The sequence below is a fragment of the Macaca fascicularis genome, chromosome 10 (genome assembly GCF_037993035.2).
Source record: "Macaca fascicularis isolate 582-1 chromosome 10, T2T-MFA8v1.1".
NCBI lineage: Eukaryota > Metazoa > Chordata > Mammalia > Primates > Cercopithecidae > Macaca > Macaca fascicularis.
The window spans coordinates 97,128,654-97,154,036 of record NC_088384.1 but is presented as its reverse complement, the minus strand read 5'-3'; the positions used below and the strand labels follow the sequence as shown (position 1 = coordinate 97,154,036).

The 25,383-nt window shown below is 43.9% G+C and overlaps 1 protein-coding gene and 1 non-coding gene across 2 annotated transcripts in view; both read right to left on the bottom strand.

Moving 5' to 3' along the window:
* TOP1 (DNA topoisomerase I) overlaps window positions 1-16,557 on the bottom strand; it is a 95,217-nt gene extending 78,660 nt beyond the window's left edge. Inside the window, exons 1-2 of the mRNA XM_005569002.4 lie at window positions 16,280-16,557; window positions 15,925-15,949 (exon numbers count right to left, since the gene is read on the bottom strand). Of these exons, the coding sequence (XP_005569059.1) occupies window positions 15,925-15,949; window positions 16,280-16,312 (58 nt within the window). The 5' untranslated portion in view covers window positions 16,313-16,557. The remainder of the gene's footprint in view (window positions 1-15,924; window positions 15,950-16,279) is intronic.
* A 4,412-nt stretch (window positions 16,558-20,969) lies between these two features.
* On the bottom strand, window positions 20,970-21,159 carry LOC123567392 (U2 spliceosomal RNA). Its single transcript, XR_006690304.1, has one exon. It is a non-coding gene; the product is annotated as a U2 spliceosomal RNA (small nuclear RNA).
* Window positions 21,160-25,383: the final 4,224 nt, after the last annotated feature.

The following is a 25,383-nucleotide window of genomic DNA, read 5'->3' as shown; positions in this document are numbered from 1 at the left end:
AACATTACTTACCCTCTTAGCATGTAAGCCCTCTTAGCATGTCAGTCAGGATAAAACAATGTAGACATACTGAAGGAAGGCTATTATTCAAACTAATAACACATCAAATTCACATGTGTCTTTGGATTTTTAAATTCCAAGAGCCCCAATCACTCATATTCCAAGTAGAATCTAAACCACAATCTCTTGGGTCTTATCTAAATTTTATCTACAGCTGTGCTGTCCAATATGGTAGCCACTAGCCACATGTGGCTAGTTTATATTTAAATTAAGTAAAATAAGTTATCCAGTCTCATTTGCCACATATCAAGGGGGCTCAAAAGCCTCATATGGGCCAGATGCAGTGGCTCACGCTTGTAATCCCAGCACTTTGGGAGGCTGAGGCAGGTGGATCACTAGAGGCCAGGAATTGACACAAACTTGGTCAACATGGCAAAATTCCGTCTCTGCTAAACACAAAAAAATTGGCTGAGTGTGGTGGCCCACGCCTGTAATTCCAGCTATCGGGAGGTGAGGGTCGAATCACTTGAGCCTGGGAGGCAGAAGTTGCAGTAAGCTGAAATCGCGTCACTGCACTCCTGCCTGAGTGACAGAGCAAGACTCTTGTCTCTCATGCACACATGTACACATACACATACACACACACACACACACACACACACACACAAACAAAAACAAAACAAAAAAAACCTCATATGGCTAACAGCTACCATACTGGACAGCACAAATATAGGACATTTCCATCATGACAAAAAGTTCTATTGGATGAAATGATCCAGGACAATACTTTGCTTCCTAGCACTCTCTACTGTACCTGTTGGAGCCCAGTCAAGGACCTTTTCCCTACATGGCACTGTACTATTCTGTGTGGTTCCCAGGCCTGGCTAAGCTGGCTGTCTCAAAGTAGCCTGCTACTGCACAGAACCTCTGGAGAAGCAGGCCCTCAATGAGCACCTGCCCAGAAAACATTTCAACTGAAGTTATTAGTCTGCCGAAGTGTAAGACAAAACTGAGATAGAGCAATTATTTTAAGCTTCAGGAGCAGGGCAAACAAATTCCATTTTTACCAACTACCTTTGTTCTCTTAATAGAAGACAACGCTGGAATTTTTTTTTACTTATCTCCGAAAGTAATTAACTAGTACAAGACCCTTAAGATGGGCAATTGTGTTTCTTTTTTTCTTCTTCTTTTTTTTTGAGATGGAGTTTTGCTCTTGTTGCCCTGCTGGAGTGCAAAGGCATGATCTCGGCTCACTGCAACCTCCACCTCCTGGGTTCAAGCGATTCTCCTGCCTCAGCCTCCTGAGTAGCTGGGATTACACGGACGCACCACCACACCCGGTTAATTTTGTATTTTTAGTAGAGATGGGGTTTCTCCATGTTGGTCAGGCTGGTCTTGAACTCCTGACCTCAGGTGATCCGCCTGTCTTGGCCTCCCAAAGTGCTGGGATTACAAGTGTGAGCCACCGCACCCGGCTGGGCACCTGTATTTCATATGCTGCTCTATAGCAAGTCACATTTTCACAAGGACATCCCTGCACTACAAATGCATCTCCTTTCCCAAGAGGCAGAACTTAAAAGGGAAAAAGGACTTGTCTAACCTGAAAATGTATCTTCTCAGGCCAGCTCAATTAGGGCAGGCCCATTCCTGTAGGCTTGTCCTCCTTTGCTTCCATTAAGGAATCCTTGATGCCTGGGAAGAGTGAGAGCGACTACAAACCTCTGGCCTACATGGGGATCCACAGCTCAGCCTAAACTGCATTTGTTTCCAACGGTCAGGGGCCTCCAAACACACTTAAGTCCACACCTTGTCTGGCCATAAAGATTTTAAGTATGCTGATACATTGTTTCATGTATCCTGTTACTAATTCAACCAAGGTACCTTCTTTGTCTAGACAATTCTCACTGACGGGGCTTGAAATGCGCAGGCCATTCTCTGGGCGACTAGCTGTAGAAAGAGTAAGACTGAACACACCTCTCCTACTGAGGTGGTATATATTCTTCAGAAATACAAGAAGCTTTTCTGGTGTTAATCATATAACTGCTCCTTAAATTTTTTTATACTCCAGAAGATCCTCCCCCGATTATGAATTACTCCAACTTCACAACTATAAGCACGCACAAGTAATAACCCCATCCATGATTCCTTGTGAAAGAAGAAGGAATACTGCTTAAGAGGTTAAATTACTACAAAACTAGTATCTTGCTCTATTCTATTGGTTCTGAAACTTCAGTCCACGTCTGATCACCTGGTAGACACTCAGTAAAACCTGAATGGCTAAGCCTCTACTCCCAGAGTTTAAGAGTCAGTAGGTGTGGGTGAGGCCCAAGAATCTGCATGTCCAACAAGTTTTCAAACAATGCAGTGCTGCTGACCAGGAAACCACACATTGAGAACCACAGCTGACACCTGAACAATACGTGTTTGAAATGCTTGAGTCCACTTACATGAGGGTTTTCTTTCTCCTCTGCTATCCCTGAGACAGCAAAGCCAAACTCTCCTCTTCCCCCTCAGCCTACTCAACAAGACAATGAGGATGAAGGCTTTTATGATGATCCACTTTCACTTAATAAAGAGTAAACATATTTTCCTTATGATTTTCTTAATATTTCCTTTTCTCTAGCTTACTTTATTGTGAGATTATAGTATATAAAACTATACAAAATATGTGTTAATTGACTGTTTCTGTTATCAGTAAGGCTTCTGGTCAACAGTAGGCTATGAAGTTTTTGAGGAGTCAAAAGTTATAACTCGAATTTCTGACTGCACAGGAGTCAGCGCCCCTAACCCTCGTGTTGTTCAAGGGTCAACTATACTGCTCTATTCAAATGCTTCCATTTCAATCAGTACCATCAGGAGCTGAAGTCCCCAACTAATTTAATCTAAAGGTAGTGAGCTCCTCAGATTGGATTTTCAGTATTCCACTAAACTATGCTGTACCCCACTTACTTTCTAAAGTCCTGATTTAACTATCCTAGTATTAGTATGAAACAAACCCTGCTCTTTGTGCTCTGCTTGTCACCCAATCCGAAAAAGTAACATCAGAATTAAATGGTTTGTTAAATACTGAAGTAGTAGAAAGGATTAGGATTCTGACACACAGTAAAACAGCTGCAAAGGCAGTTAACTATATCTGCTATTTGGTAAGTGCTCACTGAAAGGTAGAAACTATTTAACTTAGAGCGAAGTATCAAGCTTTTATAAACATATATTAAAAAACACTGTTCGGGTCCTTTAAAAATATCCTGTAAGCTTGGCTGGGTGCGGTGGCTCACTCCTGTAATCCAAGCACTTTGAGAGGCCGAGGCGGTCGGATCACTTGAGGCCAGAAGTCTGGGACCAGCCTGGCCAACATGGCAAAACTCCGTCTCCACTAAAAATACAAAAATTAGCCGGGTGTGGTGGTGTGTGCCTGTAATCCCAGGTACTCAGGAGGATGAGGCAGGAGAATCACTTGAACCCAGAAGGCAGAGGTTGTAGCAAGTCCAGACTGTGCCACTGCACCCCAGCCTGGGCGACAACGCGAGACTCTGTCTCCAACTAATAATAAACATCATCATCATCCTATAAGCATTATACCTTAACCAATGGAGTACTGTAATTGAATGAAGCAAATACACATCCTTAGCCAAATAAGATAGTAAAGTTCAGATAGACAGATCAACTTCTCCAAAGGAGGTCATGGGTCACCTGCATTAGTCAGAATCATTTGGGATTGTTGAAGATATATTAAAAATGCAGATTTTCAGTACCCTCCACTACAAGGTGTACGAGTAGGAATACGTATTTTCATCAACCATCCCCAGGTGACTTTTAGGCACATTAGCTTGAGAACAACAATGAGCCAGGCGCAGTGGCTCACGCCTGTAATCCCAGCACTTTGGGAGACCGAGGCGGGCGGATCACGAGGTCAGGAGATCGAGACCATCCTGGCTAACATGGTGAAACCCCATCTCTACTAAAAATACAAAAAATTAGCCGGGCGTGGTGGTGCGCGCCTGTAGTCCCAGCTACTCGGAGGCTGAGGCAGGAAAATGACATGAACCCGGGAGGCTGAGCTTGCAGTGAGCTGAGATCGCGCCACTGCACTCCAGCCTGGGCGACAAAGCGACTGTCTCAAAAAAAAAAAAAAGAAAAGAAAAAAAAAAGAAAATAACAATGAAAACTTACTGTTAAGCTCTCAAAGTTTCCCACTTGATCTTCAACCAGCTGGCAAGCTAGGGGAGAAAGGAGTTTGCACTTCACAACTGAAACGTTTGTTGAAAGCATCTATATTGACCATACAGAATGAAACGGTGCTCTTACTTTTTTTTTTTTGAGACAGGGTCTTGTTATGGGGCACAGTGGGGCAAACACAGTTCACTGCAGCCTCGACCTCCTGGGCTCAACCGATTCTCCTTCCTCATCCTCCCAAGTAGCTGGGACTGTAGGCGCACACCACCGTGCTTGGCTAATTTTTGTATTTTTTTGTAGAGACAGGGTCCCACCATGTTGTCCAGGCTGCTTTAGAACTCCCAGGCTAAAGCAATCCACACACTTTGGCCTCCCAAAGTGCTGGCCACTTCTTAATAAGGAAAACACATAAATACAGACTACTACAGAATGAAATATTAAAAGAGGATAACAAAAGCTCAATGAAAGCCAGAGAAAAGTGGTTACACTTCTGGCTTGGGGTTAGGTGGTAATTGCAGGCAGACTTCCCTAGAAAGGAAATGGAGTATCTGTGACTATGCCATCAATACTGAAACAGGCTCTGAGATGTTTAGAACTCTCAAGGAGTTCACAATACTTAGTGCCTTCCTAAAAATATGTAGTAAAATGGAGAAGTATTGGGTATACCTAGCTAAACCTTATCAAATTCTAAAGACTAAGAGGCATTCATTCATTCCAGGGTATAAGAAATACTACTTAAACAGAACCTAACATGGTTTTTTTTTTTTTTTTTTTTGAGACGATGCCTCTCTCTGTCTCCCAGGCTGGAGTGCAGTGGCGCCATCTCCGCTCACTGCAACCTCCGCTCCCAGGTTCAGGTGACTCTCCTGCTTCAGCCTCCTGAGTAGCTAGGACTACAGGCATGCACCACCACACCCAGCTAATTTTTTGTATTTTTAGTAGAGATGAGTTTTTTTTTTTTAAATCGATTTTCTAATAAACGTACTTCTTAGGGACTTCTCAGCGTTGTGTGCCTGGCCTGGAAATCAAGTGTAACAAGCCAGTAGTTATAAAGATTAGCCAATTTGTGTCCTTCTCCTCCCTTTCCTTTCCTCTCCTGGTTAAATGGAAACACTAAAAATTAAGAAATAGATCCTGAGCCACAATCAATTCCTAAGAAGCTCTTGTTTCTTCATTTCTGGTATTAAACAGTAAGAACTACTAACACTGCATCCATTCCTGAAAAAATGCACTGACAGTACGATTAAGGCACAGTAAGTCTAACATTTTGTCCCGATCACTTTTCTAGTATTCAAACCACTGTTAGTAACACCACTATGTACTCTGCACCTTTCTCTGAAGAGCTTTAACAGCTTTTATGTATTACCCATATCAAGATACTTCATGGATTAGGAAGGGTCAATAATATTTAAATAGTTTCATAAAATTAGTTTCCCAGGATTAGAATTTATTCTCTAAGATTTTAGTTCTTCAAATATGTGAAGATGGTGATTTTAAATTCAAGGATTTAAATTATTTCAAATACTTGAATTAGCTATTGTCACATGATTTCTCACATAGAATGTGAACATCTCTAGCCATTCTGACAACCTACCTGCTCAGGAAACGTGAAAACTATTTTTTTTTTTTGAGACGAGTCTCGCTCTGTTGCACAGGCTGGAATGCAGTGGCACAATCTCAGCTGACTGCAAGCTCCGCCTCCCAGGTTCAAGCCATTCTCCTGCCTCAACCTCCCAAGTTGCTGGGACTACAGGTGCCCACCACCACGCCCGGCTAATTTTTTGTATTTTTAGTAGAGACAGGGTTTCACCATGTTAGCCAGGATGGTCTCAATCTCACGACCTTGAGATTCGCCCACCTCGGCCTCCCAAAATGCTGGGATCACGGGCGTGAGCCACCACCGCGCCCAGCCAAAAACTATTTTTCTAAAATTCATGCAACATGGGTGTCTGATACAAAAAGATAATAGGAAATAAATACACAGAACTTAAATCTTTCTGCCTATTTCAGGCAAAAAGGTTTAATGGGTATATAAGTATACTAAAAAAAAAAAAAATTTTTTTTTTTGTAACATTTTTAAGGAATAAGAGTTTGGAAATCTTTGGAAATCCAAGGTCCTAGGTCTCCAATTTCTTTAAGAGGGGAAAAAACTCACGATTAGGACTAAATGGAGATGTCACTCTCTTGCACTGATAGTGAAATATTAACTGCCAGAAAGTACCTCCAGTCCCCATTCATGTTGTATGACAGGAGCCTTTGTACTGAGGCCTAATGAAAAATCTCAACAGAGGAAGTGACTGTATATACCTAACAACTTACTAATTTCAAAGTTCATCCTGATAGGCATGTAGGTTTGTCTTGTTCATCTGTGTCTAGTTACAGATATTCACTTTCTGAATGTTTGTACGAATGAATATGGCAACTTAAACTTTTCCATTTACAATTAAACGTGAAAATTTTAGTGTCCTAAGTAGACTGCCAAATATTGCACCATCCCAAGTGTGAAAGGCGAAAGTTAATCACTGCCAAAGATGATGATTAGTATTGTTTTTTGAGACAGGGTCTCACTCTGTTGCCCAAGATGGGGTAGGTACAGTGGCATGCTCACGGTTCACTGCAACCTCTACCTCCCAGGGCTCAAGCAATCCTTCCACCTCAGCCTTCTAAGTAGCCGGGACTACAGGCGTGCATCAATACACCTGGCTAATTTTTGTATTATTTTTTTGTTGAGACGGGTTTTTCCCATGTTGCCCAGGCTGATCTCGAACTCCTGGACTCAAGTGATCTGCCCACCTCGGCCTCCCAAAGTGCTGGGATTACAGGCATGAGCCGCCAGCCCTGCCCCAAAGATTTTTAATCCACAATTTAAGGTATGAGAAACAAACAAAGTGGTGTGTACACAGCAAGTGCTTGTCACTGGGCAACCGAAGTTGCCACAAAGTCAAAGCAAGTCAGCACCCTCCTGAGCCGGCCTTTCTATGATTTACAGCAATAGTATCATACTCAATGCTCCCTAGTGACCCCTCCAGCTTGGTTAAAATTTCACAATAGATGTATGTCCAAATTTAAAGAAATTAAAGATGTTCCCTTTGTACAAAGAGACTAATAAAGCAAATTCTGAAAAAGGTGTTGGGGTTTTTTTTTTTTTTTTGGCATTGGCAAGGAACTAAAAATTCTGTTCTAAGCTTCACCTTTCATAAAGTAATCCTCACATGCTCTTTAATCCTCAATGTTGTAAAGTAAGTATTAAACCTACTTTACAGGTGAAGAACTAAGGCTCTGATATTAACTTGTTCAAAGACCTAGCCATTGAGCAGAAGCTCAAGAACTCGAATTTAAATTCCCTTTAAGTCTCTATTATGGGGTGGTGGGGATGTAGGTGGGGTTGAGGGGCGGTAGACTATTCGCACTCTGTATCAGAAGAACACGAAAGAAAAAGAGACCAAAGCTTTGAAGACTTAAATCCAACCCTATTGCGGACACATTCCTTGTATACTGAGGGCAATAGAGCTACAGAGCATTAACAAATACCCATCTTCCCAGATTTTTTTCCCATATTTTATGAACTATATTTTTCCTGAGATGTTTATCTTTTAAGATTCTTTAAAATTAGCCCCTATTCCATAAATTCTACACTACAAAATTATGTCCTCCTGCCTACTTTTAATTGAATTTAAGTCTGCGCCTGTTGTGATGCTTCTGTGATAATCATTTTGCTGAATGGCGTAAGATCTCTACTAAGATCCATTTGGCTTAAAGCTAATGAACACTAGTGAACACATCCTTAAATGACTTTCGTTTATTTCCTTTAAGTAGCACTTCCAAAATAACAAATTCAAGGCAATTCAATATTCAGCATTAGCTAGACTTATGAGCCATTACTGAAATTTCTGCTGAATTTATCAAGTTTTTTCATGGAATCTCCCAAATGCCTATACTCATGTGTAACTGTTAACATGGCATTTGGTACTAAATTCTCCCAGATAAGCTTTATTATATTATTTAAGGTATTCTTATTCCCAAGAATTACTATTTCAAAGAAAACCGAGTTGGTCACTTTAAGCAACTATTTGAATAAATGAAAAACTGAATTCTCAGGTGCTTTGAGACTTCTCTGTTCAATTTAAAATGCTTTGGGGGAGAAGTAAAATAGTGGCCTTTGAAAAAATATGCTGACACAAGACATATTGAATTTTGTAGTTAAAAAAATTAACAAATAATGAACGTGGCATTTTATTAAATCCATCAAAAAGGGTCAGGTTATTTTTAATAGAAAATCCATAATTCTATTAAATGGTTGAGAAATTAGTCACATCAATAGACTTCTTTCATTTCTGAGCCCATCTTCAGTACTGCTAGAAGTTCTTTCGGCAATGACCACTTTGCTGTAAACTCGTTCTTAGAAAAGTAGGAACCAGACATACATTGGCTCCTACTTAGCCCAAACCTAGATATGAAGACACCTTTTACTTTACAGTGACTACTTTGTAACTGGAAGAGATCAGTGTAGGCTATGCTGATTCAATTAGGTAAAGACTCAACAACACTAGTTACATGGTACAATTCACTGTGTAAATGTCAAGAAGATTTAAAACTAACACGGAATACCAGTGAAAGACTCCCCAACATCAATCACTATTTCAAACCTAACATTCAAAATAAAGATCCAGTTGAGAATAGAAGCTGTCTGATCGAAGTTTACATTTTACAATGAGGACAGAGAGGCACCTTCATATACTTATCCAGTTCTCAATAGTTTGTGAAACATAAATATTATCCTTGCTTATGGATGAGAAAACAAGGTTCAGTGGCCAGCCCACATTTCATAGGAAAAATAGGGACTTATCTAGATTTTTCTGAATCCTATACCAATTTTCTCTTTTAACACAGCTGTCTCCTCACACCCCCACTCTTCACCACTACACCCTAGACCTAACATTCCACACACAAAGGGTCCAAGCTATCTCTACCAGCAGATAATCAAGGGCAGGTTGTGACACCTGTACTAGAAGCTTACCAATTACAGCCTGAGTGGGGTTTCCAGAATCTGGACCAAAGCAGCACGTTATCAAAAAGGGGACATGAAAAGGAATAAAGGGTAAAAAGAAAAAAACATTTCCTTTCCTGGTCTCTGGTTCTCTCCATAAGCCTGTGCAACCTATACTATCTTCATTCAATTCAGATTTAATGCACATAAAAATGTGGTGCCTAATACGTTTTCAAAATTAGTTCCCTTCATCCCACTTCTCCTTCTGCTGCTTGGCAAGAGCTCAGACAACGAGAAGGAAACAAAGGGGCTACCTTACTGGAGTCAGGTTAGGTAAAGGGTGTTAGCCAATAAGATCCACAAATGACAATGATTCTGAAACCTACTAGTCTCCTGCACAATCAGTAATATACCTACAAAGCTTTATAAATTTGGGTATTCATACATATATGATAGCAAGATTAACATTTGGACTTCTATTAAGGGGCAAAAGGGTGTATTATTCTGGTGGAGGACTAACCTTCAACAAAGAACTTTTTTTCTGTAAACTCCAACAGCCAAGAAAAGTCCTAGGCATCTATCTTTGCTAGGGTGTGCTAAGAAAAACAATATAAAGAATAATGGGACCATGTGCTGACTGGGTCAGTTTCGTTCTTAAAATATAGGAAAACGTCAGAATACCCAGGGACCTGTGAAATTTTTTTCCCAACATCATCATTTACAACAACAAATACTGGAGATCTAAAGTCCCTAAAAATGCTGATTGCTTTAACATCTTTTGTTGGAGCTTACCTAGGTGTTTCTTAGGTATGCTAATGAACTGTGTTCTTTAGGCTCCTTGAATCCACAGAAACAAAAATGTGAATTTCAAAGGCTCAGAGGGGAATTAATGGCCTGGTAGAGCTGCCTCCCCACCCCAAATCTGATGGGAAGGGTAGAAGGAAAGATGATAAATTAAAACATTTATTACACATTTCAGAAAAATTTAGCAGAGAGATAAGTGGGTGAAACTAGAAGCTTAAGACAACAAATGAAAAACGAATACCTACCAAAAGGAAATTAAGGGTCGGGCACAGTGGCTGAAGCCTGTGATCCCAGCATTTTGAGAGGCTGAGGCAGGCACGCTGCTTGGGCCCAGGGGTTCAAGACCAGCCTGGGCAACATGGCGAGAAAACTCGTCTCTACAAAAAGTGCAAAATTTAGCCCAGCATGGTAGCGTGCACCTGTAGTTCCAGCTACTTGGGAGGGTGAGGTGGGAGGATCGCTTGAGCCCAGGAGGCAGAAGTTGCAGGAAGCCGAGATCACACTACTACACTCCAGCCTGGGCAACAAACAGAAACCCTGTCTGCCCTCTACCCGGCTCAAAAAAAAAGAAAGAAGTTAAAATTAAAAGTTGCCTACCTCCCTTGGAATTTCTTTCTTCACTAAACGTTGAGACATAAATGACACAAAAACAGTTAATACAAACTTTGATACAGATAGCCAAAGTTGATATTACGATCTATATACTCCAGAGATATGCATGAGATACCGGTAATGTCACTTCTCTCCCAGTTTGAAAAATATCTAGGATCTTTCTTATACACACACAAAATGTTCAACAATATCTATTTACTACAAAATCATTTCAGCAAACTATCAGCCATTTCTTATAATACCACCAAAATACCATTAATATCTAATAGACATTCATCTACAAGCTTCCCCACAACCCTCAAACTTTGTCCACCCTTCCCAGGCCCTATGCTATCAACACAGCACATACTGCCCACATCTAGACACGCAGGTGGCAGGGAGGGTGGGGACTGGCAAAATGCTAATTATTTCAACCCTGGCCTCTATTTTAGATTTTCTACTGCAGCTATTGGTCTGTAGCCATGGGGATAGAAAGCTGCTGCTCAAACTTGAGATGTCTGAGACATGGAAATAGGGAGAAAAGACCTGTTCCAAATATTACTACTCAAAGTTTAAACACAATCTGAAAGCTTCCTTTAAACACGATACCCATTCGCCTCTTAAGGGCTAGTTTGGAAGTCTCTAAACTCTTTACCTTAAGAAATCCATGTGTCAACTGTTTGCCTAAATGCCCTTATTATCCAAAGTTAATGGTTTCAAAATAATTAAGGGACAGTCAGATAATCTAAACCACACAACACAGAAAATTCAACTGACTCTCACCTCCACATCCAATATATTTTACTATTCTTTCAAGAGTTCTGTTTTTTTTTTTTAAACCTCCAGGTCCAACGTCAAAATACTCATTTCAAACATTTCCACAGCTTCATTCAAACTAATTACATTTGAATTCATTTTCCCAAGTGAACCCAGTTTACTGGAGTTGGACGCAGTTTCCACGTGGGAAAGATGCAATCCCTCACAAAACACACTTCTGAGGAAACAACTTTGGATTTGAAGAGTATCAGTTTTACTTTGCACTAAAAAGATGGCAAAAGGCAAAAGTTGATAATGATGTGTCATGTAAATATGCATTCATGTCCAACTAACATGAAATAACATGGTTTTAGTATAATCTGAAATCTTCTAAAATGATATGCATTCAGAAAGCACAACAGAATCATTTTCCATACCACTAGCAGCAGGGGACAACTGTTCTTATATAATTAATATACAACACAGTTGTATATTAAAAGGCAAACTTTTTTTGCACCTCCCCACCCCACACACGCACTGAAAACAAGCAAAACAAAAAAACTTCACAGCCCAATTTTGGAATATAGACTTTAAGATATGTTATTTAATAATCTGAACAAACTAATGAATGTCTTTCCAACTCTCTCAATTCCTCATCTTCATGCTGACAGCAAGGGGAAAAAGACTCAATTCCTTTTTTTCTTTTTTTCTTTTTGCTGCTATTGGTTAAAACGAGATTTGAGGACTGACCTTGGTTTCCTATTTTCCATTTTACTCTATCTACTGAACCAAAGAAAAGCAGGAGTAGGTGACTGTTACTGCTAGCTATATTATTTAGTTTGCACCTTTCAAGCCACAACATATTTATGATTCTTTTAGTGATGCCTGGATTTTCTTGTTTTTACCAGAAACATCCAATCCTAGCCTAAAATTTGTTTGTGAGATCTGATATGCTGGTAAACTAAAAAACACATGTTGACAAGCAACTTTGTTTTATGTCAAAGTGTAGTATAAAAATCCTAGCGGCTCACTAATTCTAAAAAGGTGCCTCAAGGAGTCCAGTTGCGACGTAAGGAAAGACAACCACCTTGGAGCATAACGCTTAAGTATTTCCTGATTGAGGATGCTGCAGATTTCATTTGGTGGTACCATCACTTTTCAGCTTTAAAAATGTAATGGCAATTTTCAGAAAGCCACATCATCAGCTACCTGAAATCCCCCCCACCACAATCAGCTATGCTACCGCCCATCCCAATCCATACCCAATAGCACAGAAGTACAACCGTCTATTAGCATCAGAAACAATTCATATTTAATTACCTTCATCCAATTTGATTCCATTAAGCCAACCAGAATCAGCGCAAGATGTCAAACCATGATCCCATATATCATTTCTTAGACTAAAGACTGATGGAGTCAAGTATTGAGATTCGCTAAGGGGGTCAATTGGGGGAGGACTCCCTATCTCCATTGCAGACAGGTAAAAACTTGAAGACATCTGAAACACCAGAAGAATCGCTAACACTTTAACCTGGTATTACCATTATCAATTCTACAGAGTGCTACGCAGCCTGTACAGTACTGTAATAATGACTCAGCCCCACTACAGTTTGTTCTACCAATACTTAGGAAGTCTTTTCACTTAGACCTAGATACGGTTTCTGCTCCAAATTCCTAACTCACTGTCAACGTTTTAAATATAAATAACAGAGTTTCCCAGCAGTTGAGTATGGGCCAGAATGTTCTAAATTACATACAAACAGCTACAATTTTAAATATTGTGAAGAATGAACTCCAAAAGGTGTGGGGGGTGGGGAGGGGGGGAATCTTTTATATCTTAGGGGATGAGGGCAGGCAAAATGAGAGACGTTTGATTTTAATATATGAACTTGTACAGTTAATCTGTAAGATGGGTTAGGCCCTCTTAAAATCATGCTTAAGCAATATCCTCTTAATACAAAGTTCAATAATGACATATCTGGGCGTAAGTAAACGTTGATTTCTACTTTTTTAAAAGTGTCTTTCATAGTTACATAAATCAATCACTGGTTAACAATGTATTACTTGAGACAGCAAGCATAGTTACTAACACCACATCTTCCAGACAATATTCACAAAGAATAATTACACCAGTGTCAGACCTTTATGGTGGCAGGGAGACAGTCAAAGCGCTTTTTCTTTTGAAGAAGCATGTTTAGATAAAAAGCAAATGACAAATTATCAAATCCTTCCTTCCCTCTCTCCTTTTTCAGCTCTGTAAGAAAACAGAGATTTGCGGCTTTTTATTTTTTCATGCTAGTATCATACAGTATCACTTCAGCATAGTGGCTCAGCTCATGGGATTTAGAGTGGTCAACTCACGGCCCTTGGGCAAGCTAGTAAATACACTGAAGCCTGAGTTCCCTCATCTACAAAATAGAAATAATAGGACCTAACTCACGATGGTCCTTCCAAGGATTACATCTAATTAGATGACCCATGGAAAGAGCTGAGATTCACGCCTGGCAGTAAGTATTCAATAAATAATAGCTATTATTGCTATTAAATGTGAGCCAACACTTCTAAAAGTCAACATAGGCAGATTACTTCAGCCTCTATAAATATGTCAGTAAAGATCAATAACCTAACCAGCTCACAATCATTCACGTGACTTAGGTGAGAACCATGTAAGTTAACTTTCTCACAAGAAGAAAGGGCTAAACTTTGTTTCATTACTTACATTACCTACTCAGCCCAGCCTGACAGCCAAAAGAATACATTCTATATTAAGATCCCACCTTCCTCTAGCGAAGTCAAAAGGACTTCTTACAGCCTCACCTGCACATCCTTTCTTTGCCCCTGTATCCCAAAGAAACACGTCTATACTGTGGTTTTCTAAACTGCAGGCCTCACCTCCTCCCTCTTTTAAAATCGTGATAGGTTGGTTAAATGTACTTAAGAAACACTCCAACCCGACAATTCTCTGCGTCCAGTCTTCCACAACCCTCAGCTCAGAAGTCACCTCTGAGAAATTTCCCCATCTTCAGATAAAATTAAGTCCCCTATACTTCAAAGCATTTTGGGTACACATATGCCCCAGTAATTACCTTATAATTAACTAATAATGTCTCCCCCAATAGACTGAATTGAGAGCAAAGGAGTGTTGTGGTTACAGGATCAGCTCTACACTAAGCACAGTGGTTGGCACATAACTGGTGCTCAAGAAATGCCATACTTTAAACCAGATTCTCTCCTGCTGGATGCCCCACTTCAAACTCTGAACATAAGGTTGCTCTCAGTAGAGCAGGCTAACATGATGGACTGCTGATTACAACACTAGAAAACCTACTCATCAGCTTCTCCCATTGGAGAGGTTCCCGGAACCCAGACTCAATTGAGCAGGATTATGCACCATCAAAATCAGTGGGAATTCCCAGCACACTACAGAAGGTACCTTCTCCTTCAACAGGGTTGTTTGAAAGCCTGCAAGGATGAGTTTTTTATTGGAGGAATCTTCCCTGGGTAACTGAAGTGGAAATACACAAAGAATAAATGCCTTGATTTGACTGAAAAGGGTTCAAAAACATAAAGAATTGGAAAAAACAAGCTAGTTCTTGATTCCTGAAAAACAGTGGCTCGTGAAAAAGAATGAACAGGAAGCAGGGGTGGGTGCTGGACACTCTTTGTTTCAATAAATAAAATCCTTTTTTCCTCCCTACAGCCCAAACGAAAAGGCCACCACACCAGGTCCACAAGAGATGCTCAACAATCTTTCCTTCCAACAAGTACAAACTAAACTGCGTTTCCAAAAAAACACTGCATTGGGAACCTCAGCCACAATGAAAAGTTCCAGTCACTAACAGTTTAATTTTTTAAAAATCCAACATTTACATTGGGTGACCCACAGAGAACTTGCAAACTTTCTTTAGTGAGGTACTGCTACCTTTGCAAAGAACGTAACTTGGGAAAAAACAACCTGGAAACGTAAAGAACTCCACAAACGGTGACTTTAGTTTTAGAGCCATAATTCCTATCATAAACATCCTATTGAAAAAAAAAAATTAACAGTTGCCTAAGGAAATCTTTCATTCTGGAAGCAAAAAAGGAAACAAACATGAAGCAGAAAGGGAATAACCCCCAAAATAAAGTTTAAAAAATAATAATTCAGTCCCCCATCCTTCCCTCTCTGGTGAAGTATGTGATTTATATAGCTTTGCTCTGCAGAAATCTCGTTCTGGGCAGCTCAAGGAAGGAGCCGAGGGAGGGAGAGAAAGAGACACAGGCACAGAAAGGAGAGGAGAGAGAAAAAGAAAATGGCGCAGAGACTAAGTCCCGACCGTCGACAAGGCGACTTTCCCGGGAGGAATCCCGGCCCGGAAAGACCGCCCGAGGCCGGGTGGCGGACGACACCGGGTCTCCGTTGCCCCCTCTTGGGAGGGCCGGGATCTGGGGGAGCTGGGGTCCCCGGAAAGGGGGTCAAGAGGCGGCCCGATGGGAACAATGGGGCCGGTGAGCGAGGAGCCGGGACTTAGTCTCTGGGACGCCATGTCTGTCCTCTGCCCGGCACCGGCAGGGCGCGGGGGAGGCGGCCGGCGGCTGGGGGGCCCCGGGGTCGGGGCAGGGGGCACACTCACCATTCAATCGGAAATCCGCTTCGATCTGGAAAAAGAAAAGGAGAGAATATCAAACAACAGCCACTTTAACCCCTCTGGCGGCGAGCGCGCGCGGCTGGGGGTCTGGCCCACCCTGCGCCCCCAGGGAGGACGGGGTCCCGGGGGTAGCCACGGAGGGCAACCATCCCCCCTCGCACTGTAACTTCGCGGCCCTTGTTCGCGGCCTAGCGAGCCGATCTACTCCGGCGGGCGGCACCTCGCCGGGGGCCCCGGCCTGTCAAAGCGGCCGGGCCGGGGCTGGGGTAGGGGCCTGCGCCGGGGGTCGCGGGACGGCCAGGCTGGGGTCCAGGGCTGCCGGGGTCAGGCCGGGCCGTACCTGGGAATCGTTGTGGAGGTGGTCCCCACTCATGTCGGCCCGGAGCGACGAGCGCGGCGGCAGGCTAGGCGGCGTGGGGGAGACGCAGACGGCGAACCGGCCTGTGCGGGCGGACGGGGACCCCGGAGCCTCGAGGAGGCGCAGGTAAGCGGCGGTGACTGTGGGCCCGAGACTCCAGAAACGGCTGAGGCTGCTACCACGGCGGCGACGCTGCCTGACTGCCGGGCGGGCGGCGAGAACAGACCCCACCAGTTGTGTAACAGCCTAAGTTCGCATTTGGGCTCACTGCGCCTGCGCGGTCGCTTTTAAACAACACGTCGACGACGTCAGCGATCGCGGAAAGAGGCCGAGGGTTGCGGCCCGCCCCCTCACGGTTCGCCTGACGGACCCGGCTTCGCATCGCAAGCCCCGCCTCCGGACCGTGCGCGCGCCGCTGTGATTTGCATAAGGAGCCGACTCCTCCCACGGCGTCCCACCCCAAGCAGCCTCCCCTTCCTCTCTCGACGCCTTTTCTCGGAACCCCGACCCCTCTGCTAGGCAGTGCGCAGGCGCCACCCGGGCACCGCCTCCGGGCCAGGGCTGGCCGCGCAGCCACGTGGTGGGCCTTTAAAGGCCGCGGCGGGACCCAGGCGATCTTGGGCGAGCTGGTGTCCCGCGTTCCCATCTATTTGGAGCAGCGAGTACCTTGGCAGCTGGGACCCCAGAGGTCTCCCCGGCGCCTCCTTTCTTGCTAAGCCGGCCCTGAGGCTGCCTGGTGGGAGGAGTCCCCTCCCCAGCCTTTGTCCAAGCCCTCCAACTTCTGGAGTATTTCACGCCCACTTGTTAAAAATTATTTTAATTTTTCAACCAACCAAGGGTCCGGTTTAGCCCCAGTTTTCCGCCGAGTACATGTAGCCCTGGGTCACCAAGGGTCTGATTTCTTTGGTTCATTCTACAAATACTTACTAAGCATCTGCTATGAGCCCAGGAATTGTGCTGAGGGGAGGAGGAATGCAAGAGACCAAAGGGAACTGAACCTGTCTCTATCCGCGGCTGTATCCCTAGCATGCTGGGAGGACGGAGCAAATGGGGAATAGAACTACCTTTTATAGAGCATCTATTCTGTGACCAGCTCTGAATTCTGAACAATAGCTCTGTGAGGTCGCCTGTTTTACAAAAGGCAAACTGTCTTAAAGACAAGGCACCAACAACCACCTACCTTGCATCTATAGTTGGATGCCTCTCAAGCTTCTCTGGGGATGAACTCAACTCTACTTAGCTAGAAAAAGCCCCATCCTGACACCTTCCTTTCCCTCATTTCCCACCAGTCCCGCTGATTACTTCTCTTCACTCCATCTACTTCTCTCTGCCGCCCATAAGCCTTTGAAGTCCGCGTTCTCTTGCTTGGATTAATACAATACGCTGGCCGGGGGTCGTGTCTCACACTTGTAATCTTAGCACTTTGGGAGGCTGAGGCTGGCAGATCACTTGAACCCAGGAGTTCAAGACCAGCCTGGACAACATGGCAAAACCCCGACTCTACAAAAAAAAAAAACACAAAAACTGGCAGGGCGTGGTGGCATGTGCCTGTAGTCCTGGCTACTCGGGAGGCTAAGGTGGGAGGATCACCTGAGCCAGAGGAGGTCGAGGCTGCACTGCACTCCAGCCTGGGCAACAGAGTAAGACGCAGTCTAAAAACAAAAACAAAACAAAACACAAAAAAGCACTGCACTCCAAAACACTACACTCTAACGGATTGCTGCTTCCATTCTTGGCCCTCTCCTAAACTGCATTCCAACAATTACCAAAGTGATCTTTTCAACATGCTAATCGAACCATTACTCCTTTGTGGATATTGCCGCATCTATTACCACTTTCACTATTATTTTTAATATTTTAATTGATCTCCTTTTTATTTACCTTCATCCTGTTATCTGTGAAATAGTATCTATGAAATCATTTGGAAGTAAATATGAAAAATGTTCATCCAGTGGACCATCAGTATCTTTATCACATCTAATGGTAAACATTAGATGTGTTTACCACACCTTGTGAATGCTTCAAGATCAACCTAAATATCACTTTTTCAAAGTGACTTCCAGGCACACTACTGACCCTGCTTCCACTGGCTGACCAAGGGTGCCTTATAGGCCAGGCATGGTGGCTAACGCCTGTAACCACAGCACTTTGGGAGGTCAATGTAGGTGGATCACTGGAGGTCAGGAGTTCAACAACAGCTTGGCCAACATGGTGAAATCCTGTCTCTACTAAAAATACAAATATTAGCAGAATGTAGTGGTGCACACCAGCTATTTGGGAGGCTGAGGCAGGAGAATTGCTTGAACCCGGGAGGCAGAGGTTGCAGTGAGCCGAGACCACACCACTGTACTCCAGCCTGGGCTACAGAGGGAGTGAATCTCAAAAAATAAATAACAAAAATAAAACAAAGGGTGCCTTGTAGTATCTATCTCCTTTGTAACACTTATGACACTTGTTATTAAGTTACAAATGGAGTAATTGGTTTCCTGTCTATTTCCCCTATAGAAAGCAAGGTCTGTGAGGGGGTGGGGGGGAATCTTGTCCATCTTGCCTACCACTGAATTCCCAGCACCTAGCAACAGACCCTCCTACAGAAGAGGTGCTCAAGAAATGGGCAAATCAAAGCAGGTTACCCTGCTTTGGTTAGGAGCACACATTTGGAAGTCAAATCAACTTAGGTTTGAATTCTGCTCTGCTGTTTGTTACCTGTGTGATCTCAGGCAAGTTGTCTAACTTCTCTGAGTCCCAGTTTCCTCGTCCATTCTGTGGTGATCATTGTGGGTCTTTAATAGACTATCAAAAAATAATTGTTTGAGGGCAGGCACCTAGTAAGTGCTGAGTCTTGGATTCATCCTCAGGTTGGCCTGACTCCAAAGCTATACTCTTTCTCTGAAGCAAGCTGCCAGAGCCAGTTTTGCCTTGCTCTTGGTGTCTCTTCTCATACTCTTCCCATCTCAGGATCAATCCCTGGCCAGAAGATGAGGCATCTGCTTGCTGCAGTGAGTCCAAGATCATTTGAGGACTGCCTTCAGGAAAAATGGTACATCCACACTACTCCACTCTCCCAACCCCCATTTCTCAGGGAGAATCTGCATTTGCTTTTTTTTTTTTTTTTTTTTTTGAGACAGAGTCTCACTCTGTCACCCAGGCTGGAGTGCAGTGGCGCCATCTCGGCTCACTGCAACCTCCGCTTCTTGGGTTCAAGCGATTATCCTGTCTTAGCCTCCCAGGTAGCTGGGATTACAGCCATGTGCCACCACACCCAGCTAATTTTTGCAATTTTAGTAGAGACTGGGTTTCACTATGTTGGTCAGGCCGATCTCGAACTCCTGACCTCATAATCTGCCAACCTTGGCCTCTCAAAGTGCTGGGATTACAGGCATGAGCCACCGTACCCAGCCTGCATTTGCTTTCCAGGTCCCTCCAAAAAAGACTAGGTAGGCATGAAAACAGCATAGACTTCACAATGGCAGACCGAGGACATCCCTGTGCACAGACATGGAAATATCCAGGCGGTCTTGTCACAGGCTGAACTCTGCCAGCATGTGTGCCTGGCAGTGCTCAGAGGTTGACTGACTTACTCTGTCTTACAGAGGCCACTCCTGACTCCTAACACTTCAAACCCATGTCCCCACCATATGGTAATTGAGGAGATTATTGATAGTGCATGGACAAGCATTTTAATTCTAATAGATATGTATTCCAATATGTATAAGAAAAAATGACCATTGTTTTACGGATATAACTGGGATGAGGCTTTTTAAAAAATGATTGATTTACATAAAAACATATAGGAATAGTGCACAGAGGAGACATATAAGACAAATTCCAGGAAGGTTATAGGCAAACAAATGAGGTTTGGGAAACACTGCTTTAAATCAAGACTGTTCACTCATGGACCATCCCAACCCTTATAAAAATAACTAGCAGGTGAAAACTGGTAGTGTAGGTCTGTCTCCAAAGTATGCATTGGGAACAGTGGACGGTTTATAGATAATCCACTAAAAGAAGAGGTCCACATACAAATACATACATTATTATATTTATAGTTAAACAGGTTTTTTTCCCAGGCGCCTTCTCAGGGTCTTCCATATGCAAATACTTATGTGACTCTTGAAAAGAGGGACCTGGAGTGCAGCATCTCCAAAATGTAGGTAAACCCAGCCAGGAGCAGTGGCTCACACCTGTAGTGCCAGCACTTTGGGAGGCCGGGGGGGGGGGCGGGGGGGTGGGTCACCTGAGGTCAGGAGTTCGAGACCAACCTGGCCAACATGGTGAAAACCCATCTCTACTAAAATTACAAAAATTAGACCAGGTGCAGTGGCTCACGCCTGTAATCTTAGCACTTTGGGAGGCCAAGGCAGGTAGATCATCTGAGGTCAGGAGTTCGAGACCAGCCTGGCCAACATGGTGAAGCCCTGTCTCTACTAAAAATACAAAAATTAGCTGGGCATGGTGGCACACACCTATAATCCCAGCTACTTGGGAGGCTGAGGAAGGAGAATTGCTTGAATCCCAGACGCAGAGGTTACAGTGAGCTGAGATGGTGCCACTACACTCCGGCCTGGGTGACAGAAGGACTCCATCTCAGAAAAAAAAAAAAATGTAGATAAATCCAAAAACACTGTTTTCCGGACTACTTCTTGAGACTTGGACTTTTTGGGGGTGGTAGAGAGGGTGCACCATTCCTGGAGGTACTGCAATCCAGGTCAATGTGTAGAGTGGACAGACCAAGCTCCTATTCCATCTCCTTGCTCCAAAAATCTATTTATTATATTATCCTCAGATAGAAAATGTATCAGATATTAAACTGGTAAGAACAGATGCTGCACATGATCTTAGCCAGAAGGCCAAGAAGCAATGAGACTTGAACTTTTTGAAATGACTGAACCTCGAGACTCTTGATCTAGGTGGTCACCCAAGATTTAATTCTTATTCATTTGATTCTGACTCTCTTAGGTTAGTTATCAACCTGGCCCAACTCTTGTCTCCCAGAACGGAACACCTCTAGGGTTGTCTAAGCAACTCCTGCTTTTCAGGAACCCATCCATCTGCACAGTTTCCCCGGACTGCAAGATTATGGAGGAACAAGATACACAAATACACAGATGTGCTGCTACAGTTACTTGGACCAGGATGGGCACTCGATCCAAGCTGAGCCACTCAGGTTAACTTCCTTAAGGCTCTAGAATTCAGAAGAGGAGAATGGTTCCATCTATCTTCTTGTGGATAGATCTGTAGTATGTAGATTAGGGAGCTGCTCCTGGCCCTACTTGCTGTCAGAAGGGCCAGAGAAACCTGGAGATGGGGGAGGAAATAGGAGGAAGTGGGTGGAGGAAGAGATAAGAGATAGAAGTCCCTGCCGGGGCTTTGGCTCACACCTGTAATCCTAACACTTTGGGAGCCTGAGGCGGCTGGATCATTTAAGCCTAGGAGTTTGAGGCCAGCCTGCGTAACATAACAAAACCCTGTCTCTACAAACAGAAATTAGCTGGGCATAGTGGTGTGTGCCTGTAATCTCAGCTACTAGGGAGGCTGAGGTGAGGATCACCTGAGAGGCTGAGGCAGCAGTGAGCCAAGATGGCGCCACTGCACTCCAGCCCGGGTGACAGAGTGTCACCTTGTCTCAAAAAAGAGAGAGAGAGAACCCTGATGAATGAAGTTCAGTACCCTGGTTCCTACTTTCTCCTGAAGCCTGGTTGCATGGTTCCTGTTCTAGCACCTTTAAATTGATTCCCCCTTTTGCTTAATTGCACTCTGATGGGTTGGTCCTAATCTCCACCTGATTCCTGGGCACTCACAAGGCCTCTGTTATCCTTTTGGCATCCCCTCTGGGGCTGGCATGCTGTGGAACAGGATGCCCCTCCTGACATTTTAACCCTTGGATGCTGGCACATTCTTGACTTTGCCAATTCTTTGACAACCATGTCTTCTAGCACCTCTCCCCGCCAATGCCTAAGAATCTGTTGCCCTTTCAAGATTCCGATTCCCTTGGAAAAGAACCTGCTGGGTGCTCAAGAAAGGAGATTCAGGCCGGCGATCTCAGGAACAACCAGAAGAGCCCTTTGCCTCCTAGAATGAAACAGCTCAGCAACAGTTGAGATGTGTGGAATAAAAAGGTCAGAATCAGGCCGGGCGCGGTGGCTCACGCCTGTAATCCCAGCACTTTGGGAGGCCAAGGCAGGCGAATCACCTGAGGTTGGGAGTTCGAGACCAGCCTGGTCAACATGGAGAAACCCCCTCTCTACTAAAAACACAAAATTAGCCAGGCGTGGTGCTGCATGCCTGTAATCCAAGCTTCTAGGGAGGCTGAGGCAGGAGAATCGCTTGAACCTGGGAGGTGGAGGTTGCGGTGAGCCGAGATTGCACCATTGTACTCCAGCCTGGGCAACGAAAGGGAAACTCCCTCTCAAAAAAAAAAAAACGGTTAGAATCAATAAGAAAGCTGGCAACTCTTGAATTGTGAAATGAGAGGCAGTCAAGCAACAAAGATGTAGGATCCTGGCCATGTGGCTTGGGGCAAGAAAAGTAGTCCACTTGTATCTCCATTGTTTTCCTGCCAGAAGACATCCTTTCTGTGATGAGGACATTTATTCATTCAACCAGCATTCCCTGAGGAATGAAGGCAAATAGGTACTATTTACCTATTTGAGGCTGGTAGGTCCTATACTAAGCCCTAGAGATATAGCTATTTATGAGATCTAATCGTCATGTTGGAGGAGTGCCTAGTCTGATAATGAGACAGACGTATTCCCCAACTGTAATGCTAAGGTATAAGGAATGATAGGGAAGAGGGGGCCAGCTACCAGTTGCTATGGGAACTCTTGAGTAAAGGAGCACATCCAACTCACCAGTGGTGGTGGGGGCAATATTAGGAAAGGTTTCTAGTTGGACGCTATTCTTGAAAGATGAGGGGGTGCTAGCCCGTGGAAGAGAAGAAAAGATATTGCAAGAAGAGAGGCAATATATGCACAGTCATAGCTTTGGTCAGGATGGAGCAGAGGGTAAAAGTGAAGATACACCGAATGTAGACTGGGCAGGTGGGAGAGGCCCTCCTAGTGCCAGTGGAGATACTGCAAGGTGAACTATGACAGGGTTTTAAACAGGTACGAGAACAATCACAGGCAGCAGAAGGGGAAAAGTTTGGTGGAATTGACACTGGAAATAAGCAGATTAGCTAGGAGGTCCAGGGAGAGCATTGTGTTTCAGAAGAAACCTTAACCATGGAAGATCATTTGCAATACCTGAAGATGCAAACTGTGACGGGGACAGAAAGATTTGGCCTGTGTCAAGGGTATAGCCCAAATAGAAGTTGTGAAGCAGCTCTCTCTGAATCCCCCTATCTCAATGTGTGCTCCTGGGATGACCTGTGGCTGCCTGAGTCCAGCTGCTTCCAACTAGAGAACCAGCAGGCAGTGGGAGGCATAGAGGCAGAGACCAGGCTCCAGGAAACACTGGAAGATTCTAAGAGTGGGAGAAGCTCCTAGATGCCTCAGCATTACTTCCAAGAAAATGGAACAGAAGTAGCTGCCTCACTCAGTAACCAGTAGGTGATCCTTTAGCCAAAGTTGGGTTTTGAAAAGGCCTACTTCCCCGTCCTCCCTCCCCACAAGCCCTCCAAGTCCTCAATCCCCTCCCCTCCACCTCCCCAGAGCCTAGTTCACTCGAGCATCTTCTCTCCCTCCTGCATGGCAACTTCTCCTTCTCCCAGTTTTCCTCCTTGACCCTGTCAAAATTCATGTCTCACATTAATTGGTTGCTTACCACATCTCTGCCCTGTGCTGAGTGCTTCACATACATTTTCATTTAATCATTGCAATAACCATATGAAACAGGGGCTACTTGTTCCTTCATTTTACAGACAAGGAAACTGAGGCTTAGGAAAGTTAAGTAAGTTAACTTGCCCAAAGTTACACAGCTATTGAATGGTGGGGCTATGATTTGAACTCAAGCAGTGTGTATATGGAGCCCAGTCTTAGAACCCCTAACCTGCTTCCCAAGTTGTCCTTAGGTCACTGTTGCCCTCACCTATGTTTGAAACATTCGGAAAGGACAATCTACACGTGCTGCCTTTTCTGCTTTACTTTTCATTCCTTAAACACTGTCAGTCTGGCTTCCATTCTAATCAGGGACTTCCTAGTTTCCAAATAGAGTAGCCTATTCTTCTCCACTTTCCTGCAGCCCTCAATGACAAGGATGAGCACATTCTTTGAGGTCCTTTGCATTTGGATCCAATGACCATTAATTCTCCTGGCTTTTTTCCTACCTCTCCAAATACCATTTATTTCTCCCTCTCTTCTTTCAGCACAATTTAAGGGATCCCCAAGATTATATCATCAACCTTGTCTTCTCTCTATATGCCCCCCTCTTGGTAGCCTTTTTTTTTTTTTTTTTTTTTTTTGAGATGGAGTCTCGCTCTGTCGCCCAGGCTGGAGTGCAGTGGTATGATCTCAGCTCATTGCAACCTCACCTCCCAGGTTCAAGCAATTCTCCTGCCTCAGCCTCCCAAGTAGCTGGGATTACAGGTGCCCTCCACCACACCTGGATAATTTTTGTATTTTTAGTAGATATGAGATTTTACCATGTTAGCCATTCTGGTCTTGAACTCGTGACCTCAAATGATCCTCCCACCTTGGCTTCCCAAAGGGCTGGGATTACAGGCATGAGCCACCGCACCCAGCCAGGTAGCTTCTTAAATGAATGTCTCTAGCCTTGACTTCTTTTTAGAGCCGTAGAAATATTTACCCATAAGCCTATTGCATGTGTCCCCTTGATGACCCCCACAGCCCTTTGGTCCTGGATTCAGCTCTTCTCCTGAAACCGCCCTTCCCTTCTATGGTCCCTGCTTAGCAAATAGCTCTATTCCTCCCGGTCACTCTGGCTCAAAACCTTGAAGCCTCTTGAGTTAACCCTTGATCCTGTCCTCCACATGCCATTGGTGGCTACTACCTGTATGGAATCTGCCCAAGACCTTCTTTTGTAATTGTCCCTCCTTTGCCAGGTTCTCATTGCATCCTGACCCTTCTTTGGCTTCCCTGCATCACTCACACACACACACACAGACACACACACACACATACACATCA